Below are 14,714 nucleotides of genomic sequence, written 5' to 3'. Positions count from 1 at the left end.
AATATCATATCACGAAAGTCATTAGTCATTGACATTTATCGACCCATTTTTGACCTCGTCAAATATATATATATATATAAGATTTGGTAGTTGGTTAAAAATGTAATTACTATCAAATTAATTAGTATTTAAAATTCTAATATACATACATACATTTATATATAGAAATATATGTATATGGAAAAGGGGTAAGCAAAATGAGTCATAAAAATTTCCCAACAAATTTATTTTTGATAAATTTGTTTGTAAAATAAAATATTATCAAATTAATATTAATTTATCTACGAGTGGTAAGCAAATAAATAGTGGAATAAACCAAAATGAAGAATAAAAATTTTAAACCAAATAAATTATCTCATAATATTTTGTGGTGATAATTTTAAAAATTTGTGTGTGTTGGGCACGATAAATACGTAAAATGAAATAGGTTATCATTCAACGAAAATAAATGTTATAAGACTAATCTTATGTGACAAGACCCCACTATTTTTTATTATATGCTAATATCAACCTTCACAGATGTACAATATATTCAATCGTCACCATATAAAAGAGATGGTTTTCTCAGCTCGTTTATTCAGTAACTTGTGAGCTTTTGTGCTGATTTATATTGACACGACAACCAAAAATGAAAATATTCGCTGTTATATTAGCTGTTTGCTTCGTGGGTGCTCTAGTAAGTATTTCATATATATTTACATCATACAAGTGACAAGAGTTCCCATAAATTTTCTTATAAATTCAAACTATTAGCAAAATCGTTCTGTGATCACTACTCACTTTTTTTTCAAAACCCGTTTTGCCCCTCTTCAGTTCCTCTATTCAAAAAATTGTAAGAGACCTTTTTTGTAGGGCTTTAAATTTTCTACAAAAAAGGTCTCTTATAATTTTTTCAAAAACTTAATAGTTATGTAGTTATTTTTGAATTTGAAATTACAAAAGTTAAATATTAGACAGAAATTTTGAATTTGAAATTTCGCGGGGATTTCGGGATCTCTTGTAACTATTAAATTTTTTTCTTTTAATTCAGGCCGAGCTCACTGAAGAACAGAAAGCTAAGCTCCGTGAATTGAGAACAGCTTGTGTAACCGAAACTGGTGTTGATGAGGGTAAAAAAATTTTTAATCATTCAAATCTGCCTCAAAATATTAAATAGTTTGATTAAATATTTACAAGTATTTACTTATTTGTAGCCAATGTTGACTCAGCCAAGCAAGGCGTATGGAAAATGGACGACGTTAAACTTCGGTGTTTCTTCTTTTGCATGATGAAAAAAATCAAAGTCGTGAGTAATAAATATTACGACAAACAATTTATTACTATCAGCAGATAAAATTCAAATTATTTTTCTGCTTAGATGAATGAGGATGGAACTTTGAACGAAGAGATGACTCGCAAGAGGATGGCCAACGATTTGCCAGCTGACAAAATCGACGCTGTTATGATGAAATGCAAAGACATGAGTAAATTATTTTTTAAATACATCCTGAAGATCATTTTTTATCAAAGTATTAAAATTAAATATTTTTTTTTCTTTCATCAGAGGGCGCTGACATGTGCGAGACCGCCATGATGATGATGAAGTGTTACGCAGAAGAAAAAGCCTTCACTAAGATTATAACTGAAAAGAGCGCTTGAATGATTTATTTTTTTTTCATGTGACTACACGATTCTGTCAATGAATTCAAATGTATATCTTTATTTTTTATTTATTTTATAAGATGTTAATGGATAATAAAAAAGTATCTCCCGACTTAAAATTTGATATGGTTTTTTTTTACTCCTTCTTGGCTATCGTCCCTATTGGGCCACGTGCCACATTTGAATTATTGCCCATAAGATAGTAAACTTAATTTTGATAACAAATTTAAATAATTTAATTTTTTATTGTATGGCTCATTTTGCCCCAAATAGAGATTTTTTGTAAGATATTAATTTATTAAAACTTTGAGAAAAATAATGGTAAGTATCATTTATAATAAAAAAATATGAAAATTGTATACACGGAACCCGATTGGCAATCGGTAGCAGCTACCAAAAATTAACTGGTGGCAGCTACCAAAATAATCAGTGGTAGCTACAAAAATAATCGGTAGCAGCTACCAAAAATTAATTGGTGGCAGCTACCAAAATAATCAGTGGCAGCTAAAAAAATAATCGGTAGCAGCTACCAAAAATTAATTGGTGGCAGCTACCGATTATTTTTCTCCGCGCGCAAAAAAATCAATGATTGGTAAGAAAATAAACAGTGGAATAAACCAAAATGAAAGATAAAGTTAAGTAAATTATGTCATAGTTATATTTTGTTGCGATAAATTTTTTAAAATTGTGTGCAGTGGACTCGACAAATAAGTAAATAGGTTATCATTTAACTAAAATAAAAATTATAAGACTAATCTTCTGTGACACGACCCCACTATTTTTTATTAGATGCTAATATCAACCTTCATAGATGTACAATATATTCAATCGTCACCATATAAAAGAGACAATTTTCTCAGCTTGTTTATTCAGTAACTTGTGAGCTTTTGTGCTGATTTATATTGACACAACAATCAAAAATGAAAATATTCGCTGTTATCTTAGCTGTTTGCTTCGTGGGTGCTCTAGTAAGTATTTCATATATATTTACAACATTCAAGTGACAAAAGTTCTCATAAATTTTCTTATAAATTCAAACTATTAGCAAAATCGTTCTGTGATCACTACTCACTTTTTTTTTCAAAACCCGTTTTGCCCCTCTCCAGTTCCTCTATTCGAAAAATTGTAAGAAACCTTTTTTGTAGGGCTTTAAATTTTCTACAAAAAAGGTCTCTTATGATTTTTTCAAAAACTTAATAGTTATGTAGTTATTTTGAATTTTAAATTACAAAAGTTAAATATTAGATAAAAATTTTGAATTTTAAATTTCGCGGGGATTCGGGGATCTCGTCTCACCTTAAAAAATTAATTACCACAAAAATAATTATATATTCTTATAAATCCATTTACAATTTTATTAATACCTTTTTTTTATACAACACGAATAAGATTTTATTAAAATCAAAATTTTTTTTCTTAACTCAGGCTGAGCTCACTGAAGAACAATTGGCTAAGCTCCGCGAACACAGAACAGCTTGTGTAACCGAAACTGGTGTTGAAGAAGGTAACTAAATTTCTAATCATTTGAAATTTTCCTTTAAAAAATTTGATTAAATATCTATAATTATTCATTTATATTCAGACAAAGTTTCCAAAGCCAAGGAGGGCGAATGGATGATGGACGACCTCAAACTTCGGTGTTTCTTCTCTTGCATGCTGAAGAAAATCAGCGTCGTAAGTAATAAATATTACAAAGGATAATTTATTATTATCATCAGATAAAATATAATTTTTTTTTGCTATTGTTAGATGAATGAGGATGGAACATTTAACGAAGAGAAAGCTCGCAAAAGGATAGCCAACGATTTGCCAGAAGACAAAATCGACGCTGTCATAACGAAATGCAAAGACATTAGTAAATTATTTTTTAAATACATTCTCAGGATCATTTTTTATCAAGATATTAAAATTAAATATATATTCATAAATTTATTTATTTTTTCAGGTGGTGGTGATGAGTGTGAGACCGCCATGTTGATGATGAAGTGTTATGCTGAAGAAAAGGCCTTCACTAAAATTATAACTGAAAAGAGCGCTTAATTAATTTCTTTTTTCTCCATATAAATACACAACTTTGCCAATTAATTATGATTACTGTATATCTTAATTTTTGTTTGTTTTATAAAACATTAGCTTACACAATAAATGAGTCGACATTTTCGCTCTAAATTTGATTTTTTTGTTTAATTGCTTCCTTACTCGATAAAAAAAAATTATTCAAAAATTTATTACCTCAAACTGAAGTAAGGAAACTCGGCGAATTTTTTTTTTTTGAAAATTATATATAAGGGTATAATGGACCTAGGTCAATGTGGGCCACCCAAAATTTTGATTCAAACCTTTTTATCTAAATAATTTAAGAAAATACTCAAACTAGTATTTGAATTACTACCCATGGAAATAAATTAATTTAAGTTCTAATTTTCTCATTACTAATTACAATTTTTTTCAAAAATCAAGATAAATCCCCCCCTCCTACACTTCCTTACACTTAACGTCAATTTAGTACAAATTTGATGTCACGAATTAATGAAAAATTTTTATCATAAAAAAAAACAATTAAAAAAAACAATACGTCATTTCCGGTTGCCAATAAACGTCAACAATAATTTTCTTTGCATACTTATCACCAGTAAAAAAATTTCCTAGCATATATAATATCTGATATATGACTGACGTCATTATTATTTTACAGCTACTTCATAAATTACTTTTTTTTTTTTTTGTATTACAGTATCAGCACATGACACTTGTGACTTAAACATACTTTTTATAATAAATATACAAAACAAAATGTGTGATTCTAATGCCCCACTAGCGGTACTTATTCTCGGCTACTAAATAAATACGGTCTTCTTTGTTTCCCATAACCATAATATAGTAATTATTAAAATCTCATCAATTAAATTCTCATTAGCACGTACTGGTGATTTTGTCCGTCATGGTTCGAATAATTTTTTATCATAAAAATTAAAATAAATACCATAATCATTAATCACATTTATTTTAATATCTAAAATACATATATTTAATTATATTACTGGGTATGGCACCCGGGTATTAAAAATAATAAATTTTTAAATTTTAAATAAATAAATAAACAATCCCTTATTATAAATGAATAGGCTTATTTTTGCTTCAGTTTCTGTGAGATAACAGTAGTTATTTTTTTTTAATTGCACACCTCAAGCGCGACGTGCTCATTTTTTTGTCTCACTCTTTAATTTTATTTTTGATACGCGTATCAAATTGTCTGGAGAGTGAGTCGAGCAAAATAATTATCGTTGACAATTTATATATATAAGCTTTTTATATATTTATGATATGAGAGCTCGAGGTGTGCAATTTTTTATTTTTAATATTTATCGCAATTATTAATGACATTTTAATAATTATTGTTACTCAAGGGCTACAATGTCAAGTAAAAAAATATTAAGAGTAATTATAAAAAGTAGAAACCGGGGTAAAATGAGACTGACTAAATAAATCATTATTAAAAAAAAAAAAGCAATTTTTTTCTGTTTAAAAATTTCAAGTTATGGTTTAGAAAAATGGGGCAAGTTGGTTCAAGTGTTCGTTATTTGAATTAATTTAATGAGAATTAAGACAAATTTACTGAGGTAAAACGGGCCATGGAAAAAATTTTTTTTTGGAAATTGAAAATTGGCTTTGCTCTTCTGGCTGACCAAATTGCCCTCATTTTTTCTAGCAGTCGTAACTAAATATTTTTTAACAGAAAAAAAATTTGGTAACACGACTAAATTTCCGCTTCAAAATTTCCCATGAATTTAAAAATTCGAATAAAAAATATTCATGGACTTTTTTTCAGGAATTTTATGTCTTATGCACTGTAAAAAATTTTTGGTGTGAAATTGATCCTCGAGAACTTCCATAGTGCTTGGTGTGAACATTCTACTAAACGGTCCTAAATTTCACATCCTGTTATTGAAAATTTTCACACCAAAAATTCACACCACAGAACGGACTCAAAATTTGTTACAGTGTAGGGAATTTCGACGTCAACATTTAGTCCTGTCACCAAATAAATGAATCATGTCCCATTTTACCCCGATCTCACCTAGTGTTACTTAAAAATAATGAGCGTCAACAGAGCCACTGTTGAGTAACAATAATAAATAACTGAAGAAAAATAGCAAATTGGTGTGAATATGAACAATAAATAATAAATAATTTTAGTTGATAGCCATTACGAACTAGATTCTTAATAAATAATTGTTGATTTTGCTTTGTTACTTATAAACGTTTTTTTTTATGACTGTAAATTATTCACTCTGTATTTATATGACATGGATAATTTCTCAGACAATCTCCTCCTTCTTGTCCCAAACGTGCAGCTGCGACATACCGATAGAATCGTTGACTGGAAGCGCTACCAGTAACTTTACGCTTCAATTCTTGTGGGTCTCTAAAAAATAAATAAAGAAATTAAATGGATTTTTTCAATAATTTACTATCTGTTTTAATGACTTTCTCGACAGATAACAAATCGAATCGAGTATAAACTAGAACTTGAATAATATTTATTATCTAAACATGTTATTTGTGTAATTTATTAAATTACTATAATAATTGTTTTAATGAAAAAGTTACGTAATTAAAATAATATTTATGACGAAATCACGAGAATTTAAATTGAAGGAGACAAAAAGTACATGACCCGATTTTAATTATTGAGTCTATTAACCGTTGGTACTTATTACCTTTCTCCTTACGGTCCCAAACAATTAACTTCAAAAATTATCTTTAATTTTAGATGTATATTTATTTGTTTTAATTTAATGAACAGGAGAATGTTCATATTTGATTAATAAATATAATTAATTTTAATTCATGGCTTGGGTGAAAAAAATAAAAAATTTATTATCAAGTTTTTTTCTAGACTTATATATTTATATAAGAAGATATATCTGGTGAGAAATTTAGTTTTAGATGAACTGAAAAAATTGAGTCACAAAAAAATCCGACCGAAATTTGAAAAAATTTTATTGATATAGAAAATTTGATGTTCATTTAAATTTTTAAATTATTAATTATCTCTACCCGGGGTGTGAAAATGGTGTGACTTACATCGAGTACAATATTAATAAAAAAAAAAAATTAATCTGGGGTCTGACTAGATCTAGGATCTATTTTCCAAAATTTATATCATCCTGGGGTTAGTAGACAATTGAAAATTTCAATTTTAGAACGAATTTATTACAAAAAAAAAAAAAAAAAAAAAAAGAAAATGCACATGTAGAAAATTAAAAAATCTACAAGTGCAATTTTTCAAAATATTTTTTTTTTTTATAATTTATCGTTTTTTATAAATTCCAAAAACTTAAGAATCATTTATACTACAATACTGAAATTAACGATGTCTTTGAATTTTTAGATTTGTTTTTAAATGACAAATTATAAAAAAAAATATATAAAAAAATTGCACCTACAGTGTTTTAAATTTACTACATGTGCATATTTTTAGTTTTTTTTTTTTCGTAATTGACTCATTGAAAAAAAAATTCAAAAATTGCTAACTGTCTGTTTTCAAAAACATTTTATATTAAAATAGATCGTAGATCTATTCAGATCAATTTATCGCAGATCTACTTCCCTAACAAAAAAATTTGATCTGCCCAGATCTTATTTTTTTTTATCTGTCCCATAGACCCAAATTATTCTTTTCAAATCTTTTAAATCTCTTCCTTCCTCTTAAATCTTATTGCCAATTAGTACAAAAATTAAAAAAAAAAAAAAAAAAAAAAAAGAAATTACCTCGACAATTCATTAGACACAATATTACTGTGCGGTGAATAAATTCCAGGATTTTTGTACATGCTACAAATGAGTCTCTCCTTACAAGGCTCTTCACTGAATTTGAGTTGTAAAAATATATCATCAAGTCTGCGTAGTATTGGTCCATAAAAAGTATCATCGTGGATCGCGACACGGTCAACTTGATTAGTAACTTGACCGAGCTCACCGGTATTTTTTTTATTCGTCACTTGGGTCTGTACGTGTTGCTGCGTGAGTCTTTTATTGTTTATTTGTGTCTGTTGCTGAGGATTTGTAACCGGCTGTTGCGAGTGTTGCACAAAAACGGGATGCACTTGTTGCATGTTGTTGTTGTTGTTGTTGTTGTTAATAAGCGTATGAGTTGCCTTTAAATCATTACGCGTTGGTGCAACGGGAGTGTGTTTAATTGACGGAGTATTAAGTCCAACTTGTGCCGAAGGAATTGGAACACTGGGCACTATTCCAGGTCCAACGCCCACAGATCCACCCGATACCCGCCGATTGAACTTTTGATCATCCAGGTATCCACTGTACGCCAAATTTTGACCATGAGACGGCACATTTACTGGCTGTCCCAGTTGCACTGGCACATTTGCGGGCTTCAGATACGGGCTGTAATTATGCTGCACCGGGGATAATTTGTTGCTCAAGTTATCGTCGTGGAGATCAGTGAAGGAATCGATTCCCCATTCTTTTAACTCCTCCATGTCTTTGCGGAGCTGAATGTGCGGATGTGCGTAATCGTAACCTTCAAATTCCTCGTCATGATAAGGCGGGTGAGGTGAATGATGATGTGGATCGTAGTACGTGGGTGCTGGCACTGGAGCCGGTACTGGAACGGGAACTGGAACGTGATGATGATGATGAGCGATCTAAAAGTATATATATATTTTTTTATCTGTTAAATTGATCATATAATATGAGAATCTAGGACATCATCTTTAGATTTTTAATGATACTTTAAAATTATCATCTTATTTTTCAATTAAAGTTGACTTCATTTTTTTACTTCAAATATTAAAAAATAATTTTTAGTCACGAGATGAAATTTTTAATAATTTTTTGGAAATATCAAATTTTGATAAAAAAAAAAATTACCTGATGGTGGTGGTGATGATGATATTTTGTATGGGAGTTGTAATAACTGGAGCACAATTTAAACACATGAGCAAACGCCGGTATGAAGAAGAGCAAAAGTTTCAAAAATATTTTTTTGGCCGTTCCAATTCCAAACAAAAATGGTATTATGAACATGAACTTGACCTTAATCAATTTAATAATCAATATCAGTGCCAGGAAACTCAGGAGCAACCGGTTCTGTATAAATTTACCTGCAAGCAAAATAATAACATGAATTAGCCGGCTCATTAGCTGCCTTCTCAATCACAACTTATTAATAACTAATTATACATACGAATTTTTTTGAAAAATCTCCCATGCTCAAGTCCACGTGACCCAAAATCAACTCGTACTAGTGCCCCATCTCGATCTATTTCCTTCGGGCTTATTTTTATTTTCGCCTTGTCAAAAATAAATTCCGGAAGTTGGATTTCGTAATCGCGCGTGGCCAAAAATTTAACCGTCCGGTCTCTCAGCGCCGATGTTATTTCTTCCAATGGTGTTTTGGGTTCTTGATAACCCTGCCCATCGTCATAATCATCATCTTTTTTACTCCGACCCTGATCAACAAAATTTTCTTCCTCTTCTATCTCATCCCCACAGTTCTTCGAACATGTGTCATAATTCAAATTATTTTTGGTCAACAAAAAGCCGTCAAAAACCGTTATGTTGTCATAGTCACCAAGCGTGTTGTCCAAATACGAGTAGGCATTTTTTTGTAAGCACGAAAAAGTCAATTTTTTATTACAATCTCTCAAAATTCCTCTCCATAATTCATTGCTGCCCGCGCCAGTATTCAAATAAGTCAAATTTCGCGGGTACAAATATTTAGCAAAACTTACTATATTTACAAAACTAAACGAACTAACATATATCGTCGACAATAACAAAACATACAATACCCTTAACATTTTGATTATCAATAAAAAAAAAAATAAAACAAATTTCAAAATTAAAAAAAAAACTACTATCAAAATTTATTTTAAAAAATATTTTCAAAAATGTCTCATTACAAAAAAATTTTTTTAACAATTTTGCAATCCCTTATTCGCCTATGCCACTTGAAAAAATAATTCTTATCTCTTATCATGTCCTTATAAAACCCGTAACTTATTTTATTTATTTAAAAAAATAAAAAAAAAAATTATAAAACTGTTTCACAAAATAAATTTTTACTGTCACAGTCGATCGATGCTGTTACGAAGATTAAAAAAAAACTAACCCAGACTTGCGTTCACTTGGATCTCTCCTTTAAAACTAACATCGAGACCCAAGACTATCCAATCCACTATCCGGTCGGTCGGTCTCTCGTGGATTGGATTCACGCGGTCTAAAATGTGTGTCAAAAGTACTCCCTCTCTTATCCTTTCGATGGTTATTATAGAGACGCAACAAGACGAGCGTGTAAAACGGTGTAACCAAAAGGTATCTTATAGATATAAGGTCATTATCATCAGACGGGCTACTAAATTGTCAACGATGTGCTACAAAAATTTTAAACCACGTAAATGCCTCTGTTGTTATTTATTAAACATATATTTATTATTGTTGTTATTTGGAAAAATAAAGATGGACAGTGGATCGCGGATTGGTAAGAGAGCAAGGCCGTATCTTCATGCTCCGCTTCCTGGACCGTTGTAACACACGAAAGAGCCTACATTAATTCTGGTTTTACTTTATAATGACCGGTTGTATGAAATATTCAATGGATTTAATATATTATTATCTATACTTTGTATGGGGTAAGAGGAAGAGAGGCGCTGATTTTATTACGTTTAATTATTTACACTCGAGTGATCTGGATTAAATGGATAGTTGATGCGGGCATGCGATGATCGCAGTATCAAAACAATTATATAGTGAGATTGTATGGGGATAAGAGAAGCATGAGTTTATAGAGAAATGTATTGATAAATCTATAGGAAATAGTTTTGGCATTGGAAATTTAGGGAGAGACCAGAGGTCACGATTTAATATGGGTTCAAAAAAATTATTAAGAAATTTGGGATCTAGATCGTTATGCCCTATAGAAAAATCTATGGGGAATTAATCAATGGAAATTTATAGAAAAATGATAAACATTCTATGTAGGAAGCCATGGTCCATCGGAAAACGTCATGCGTAAGGATATGATTTTTGCCTTATTTTTGAAATGAGTAGTTCAAATTTTTGATATTACGGCAAAAATATTGGCCTTATTAAAAAAGTTTTCGAACAAAAGTTGTAGGAAATTTAATTTTCTAAAAAAAATGTCTTCTATGATTTTTTTATATGATCAATATTTTCACCGTAATTTAATAATTAAGATTCATAATGAATGATTCAAAATTTGGGAAGTTACCAAAATCTTAATTTTGAAATTACAGCTTTTTTAGTAGTCCTAAGAGAAAATCATAAGAGAAATTTTTTTTCGAAAATTAAATTTTACACAACTTTTGTTTGAAAACTTTTTTCATAACACCAATATTTCCCCCGTAATATAAAAAATTTCACACCACTTATGATTAATTATTTTTAAATTGACGCAAAAATCCTGGCCCTAGTCCAGTTTTTGATAAAAAAATAAAATAAAAACCCCATAAAGGAAGTAGTGACTCGTCATGTAATTTTGAATCTTGACAAAATCATATGAAAATTACTACAAGTATCTATATGCTGTTGTTTTCTGATCAAGCAATGGGTTATCAATTTTTTGTTTATCAATTCACAATTTCTAATATTTTATGGGGAAAAAGATGAGTATATGTAAGACAGTATTATGCGGATCTCGTAATCGAGGAGCAAAGAAAGCTTAAGTCACGCGAAACTGGTTATCCAAGTGATTGAGCGCTCGGTTTATCATTTTTCTCTATTTTCTAACGCTCCGATGATCATGTTAGTGACATTAACTTACTATTTTATTGATATATAATAAGAGAGTAAGTGTAAGTAAGTATATAACTATGTGTCATCATTACATATTTATACCGGTGTTATTATCAGTGTTGATGTTTTTGTCTCAGTGAATTATTTATCAAAGATGTTATTCCACAATAATTTTTCTTCAGATATTTTTTTCCAAATATTCGATTAGTGATCATTGAAAAAAATTTTTACAAGCAATTATTTTTTTTTTAGTAGTTTTATTATTTAAAAATAAATTATCAATTTCATAATTACTATTAACAAAGCGGTCAATTTTATGGCGCCCGCTCACCTTGCGAGGCGAAAGGTCAAGACTTAATGCGGTGACCCAGGATTCAAATAAAAAGTGTCAAAGTGGTTTTAAGTTTTTTATATAAAAAAAAAAAAAAAAAAAAAAATAAAAAAATAAAATTACAGCCCAGGTTAAAGGATGTGAAATATAATTTTTTTTATTAATGATATATATTTATAATAATTCAGATCTGACTTGAGCAATAATAAATAAATGAATGCACTCGCAGAAACCCGTTAACGCATTAAAAATATATGTGATAAATATTATGAATAATAAAATATAAAAATATGAAACAGAGAATTTTATAAAATAGCTGTCATTAAAAATTCTTTAGAGTTTAAAAGTACCAATGGACCATAAGTAACAATGAATGACATTGGTAGAGTTGAAAGCTTCATATTTGCAAGTTACATATATTGTAATATACTTCATACACCTGTACATGTATATAAATTAAGTGGGTTTTAAGTAAAACGGTAGAATGACAATAATTGATTCTTTGGTAACCTACGGTAGGATGTACGCGCTATTGAGAATCCTTGAAATGAAGTAAAAAAAAAAAAGTAATATCTTGAGATTCGTCGCTGGTCGCGTTCCACTGTAGAACAGGTCGAACGGGCCAACGGGTCGACGTACACCTGAATTTCATTGGCCTACTAATTGAAATTGGCTTGATAACCGGATGAGCAATATATAAATTGCTTATTATTATTTATTTTTTTTTTTAGACTTAATATTGTTTAAATTTTTTAGCGAAATGTTAATAATTTATTTATGCAGGAATTTTCTTGGTTGATTTCAATTTTGACCGAAAATTTTTAATGTCAACCGCAAACGCAGTTAATTATTTACAACTTTAATTTATGGGAATTAAAATTATAAATATTTTTTTTATTCTGGCAAAATATTTATTATAAATTGTAATTAATAATGACAATTAATTAATATCGTAATTGTTAATTTTTAAAAATTGTATAAAAATATATAAGAATTCTAAAAAAATCTCATATGCAAGGGGAGGGGTGGGGGTAAAATATTGTGTGGGTCAAATAAAATTTATTACTGAGACTAAAAATATATTCTTCATGAATATGCGTAAAATTTTAATTAAAAAAAAAATATAGATTTTTATTGCCAGCAATTTTGTTGATATTAAAATAAACATAAAAACTGTAAATTAACATACGGGTTTTATGGGGATTATTTTACATCCAAGTTTTTAAGCTCGATAAATTTTTGATTGACGATCTAGCCGTATATTTATAGTCTAGTGTTTATTTACCGAATATCATTATCTCCATTACATCAACCACTTATCAAAATATTTAAGAAAAAAAAAAAAAATAAACGGTTTTGACGAATTCCCTTTTATCACACCTAAAAATTCATACCAGTCCCATTTTAAATAAATTTTAATTTTAATTTTAATAATTAACCAAAAAATTTTAAATATTGAATTAAAAAATTTGTAATTTTTTTTTGCGAATCAAATGCCGAATTCGAAATTTAAATGTTGTCAGACAAGTTTGCAAATATGATTCAACTAATGGTCCCGAATGTTATGAAATTATAATAGAACACTTTCAGTATCAATATGTACATCATTAAACACACACACACATTCACATGTCGCACATACACACATGTGTTACATTATGATGATTATTTAAACTTGATAAGCAAATAATAAAACCCATTGATGCATGAAGAACATCACACTTCCGGTCGTTATCGATTTTTCAAAAAAAAAATATACAAATATGAAAGTGAATTACATTCACTGATAAGTGATCATTAACACCTTAATTATGTCACCAATTAAATCATTACTTTCATAATAAATTGCTGATAATATTTTTATTTCGATTTTTATAAAAAAAAAAAAATAATAATTACTCTAATTAAAAAAATTAAATTACAGCAATTGCTTTTATTACAAATTAATTATACGGAAAATTAAATTCTTTCTAACAGTAATTTAAAACTTTTTCTTAAAATAATTTATTTAATTATTGCTATTAATAAATTTATAAATAAAATAATTATTACAATTAATAATTATTTATTTGAAATAAATAAATTTATTATTGGGTTGACTAACGGTGAGAAACCATTGAGAATGAAAGCATGCGTATGCATATATATATATATATATTGACTTTTGAAAAGATGCCAGATAAAACAAACCGGAACTGGAAAAATCGGTGACCGCAAGGCTAAATATGACTGCCGGCTTACTTAATAAATATATGTATATGTATAAAAAAAAAATATATATATATATATATTATATTGGACAAAATTTAAATTCTGATCCATTAACATAATCATCAAATTCATTAAATATTATAATTAACGATCTAGACATAACTGCAATAATAATAACTGTTGGTACGTATATAAAATATATAAAACATCTGGACACCTTATGAGAAGTCAAGTGACATAAAAATAAATAATGAAAAAAAAAATTTTAATGAATGTGCAAGTAATCGAAAAAAGTATTCTCATTAGCTCGATTGTTTGTATGAGAGAAAAATGAAACAATAACTTATGTACCTGTCGTCCTGCGCAACAGAAAATCTGGGCCGTTGTAGAGCAAATGCGAGTGAAAAAAAATGGCTAGGAGGTTTAGTGGTTAATATAAGAACAAGAGCAAATAAATCGGACGAGTACATATATGACACGTGCTTACAGTCACGTATTGTAGATAAGTCGTGGGCAGACCGTTAGTTATACGAAGAATTCGTTCTCTACTTCAGTTCTACTGCTTACAAGTTCATATTTTGTTCCAACGATTCCTCTTTCTTCTTTCTCTAACCGGTTTTTTTTCGTTTCTTCTTAGTCAACGGCTTGTAGCCGATGTGGGGAGCGGTAGTTTACTTTGTACAGCAGTTGGTAGAGTTGTGATGAAAGTAATGACGATCGGTAATGGAGAAAATTCAGGCGGCAAGAGCTG

At 29.0% G+C, this 14,714-nt stretch overlaps 3 protein-coding genes across 3 annotated transcripts; 2 read left to right on the top strand and 1 right to left on the bottom strand.

Moving 5' to 3' along the window:
- Window positions 1-566: 566 nt before the first annotated feature.
- Window positions 567-1,760, top strand: LOC103571752 (general odorant-binding protein 56d). The gene is made up of 5 exons (XM_008550026.3): window positions 567-676; window positions 1,031-1,109; window positions 1,194-1,285; window positions 1,358-1,463; window positions 1,544-1,760. The coding sequence occupies exons 1-5, from the start codon at window positions 629-631 to the stop codon at window positions 1,636-1,638; spliced, it is 420 nt and encodes a 139-aa protein (XP_008548248.1). The 5' UTR covers window positions 567-628; the 3' UTR covers window positions 1,639-1,760.
- Window positions 1,761-2,497: 737 nt separating this feature from the next.
- LOC103571751 (general odorant-binding protein 56d) lies at window positions 2,498-3,815 on the top strand. The gene is made up of 5 exons (XM_008550025.2): window positions 2,498-2,609; window positions 3,067-3,145; window positions 3,224-3,315; window positions 3,391-3,496; window positions 3,587-3,815. Exons 1-5 carry the CDS (start codon window positions 2,562-2,564, stop codon window positions 3,679-3,681), a joined length of 420 nt encoding a protein of 139 aa, XP_008548247.1. The 5' UTR covers window positions 2,498-2,561; the 3' UTR covers window positions 3,682-3,815.
- Window positions 3,816-4,637: 822 nt separating this feature from the next.
- Window positions 4,638-10,671, bottom strand: LOC103571749 (osiris 17-like protein). The gene is made up of 4 exons (XM_008550024.3): window positions 8,852-10,671; window positions 8,536-8,768; window positions 7,417-8,309; window positions 4,638-6,067 (listed from the first exon to the last, which is right to left on the bottom strand). Exons 1-4 carry the CDS (start codon window positions 9,465-9,467, stop codon window positions 5,929-5,931), a joined length of 1,881 nt encoding a protein of 626 aa, XP_008548246.1. The 5' UTR covers window positions 9,468-10,671; the 3' UTR covers window positions 4,638-5,928.
- Window positions 10,672-14,714: the final 4,043 nt, after the last annotated feature.

Source organism: Microplitis demolitor, chromosome 10, assembly GCF_026212275.2.
Source record: "Microplitis demolitor isolate Queensland-Clemson2020A chromosome 10, iyMicDemo2.1a, whole genome shotgun sequence".
Taxonomy (NCBI): domain Eukaryota; kingdom Metazoa; phylum Arthropoda; class Insecta; order Hymenoptera; family Braconidae; genus Microplitis; species Microplitis demolitor.
This window is presented reverse-complemented; position numbering and strand designations above follow the sequence as displayed.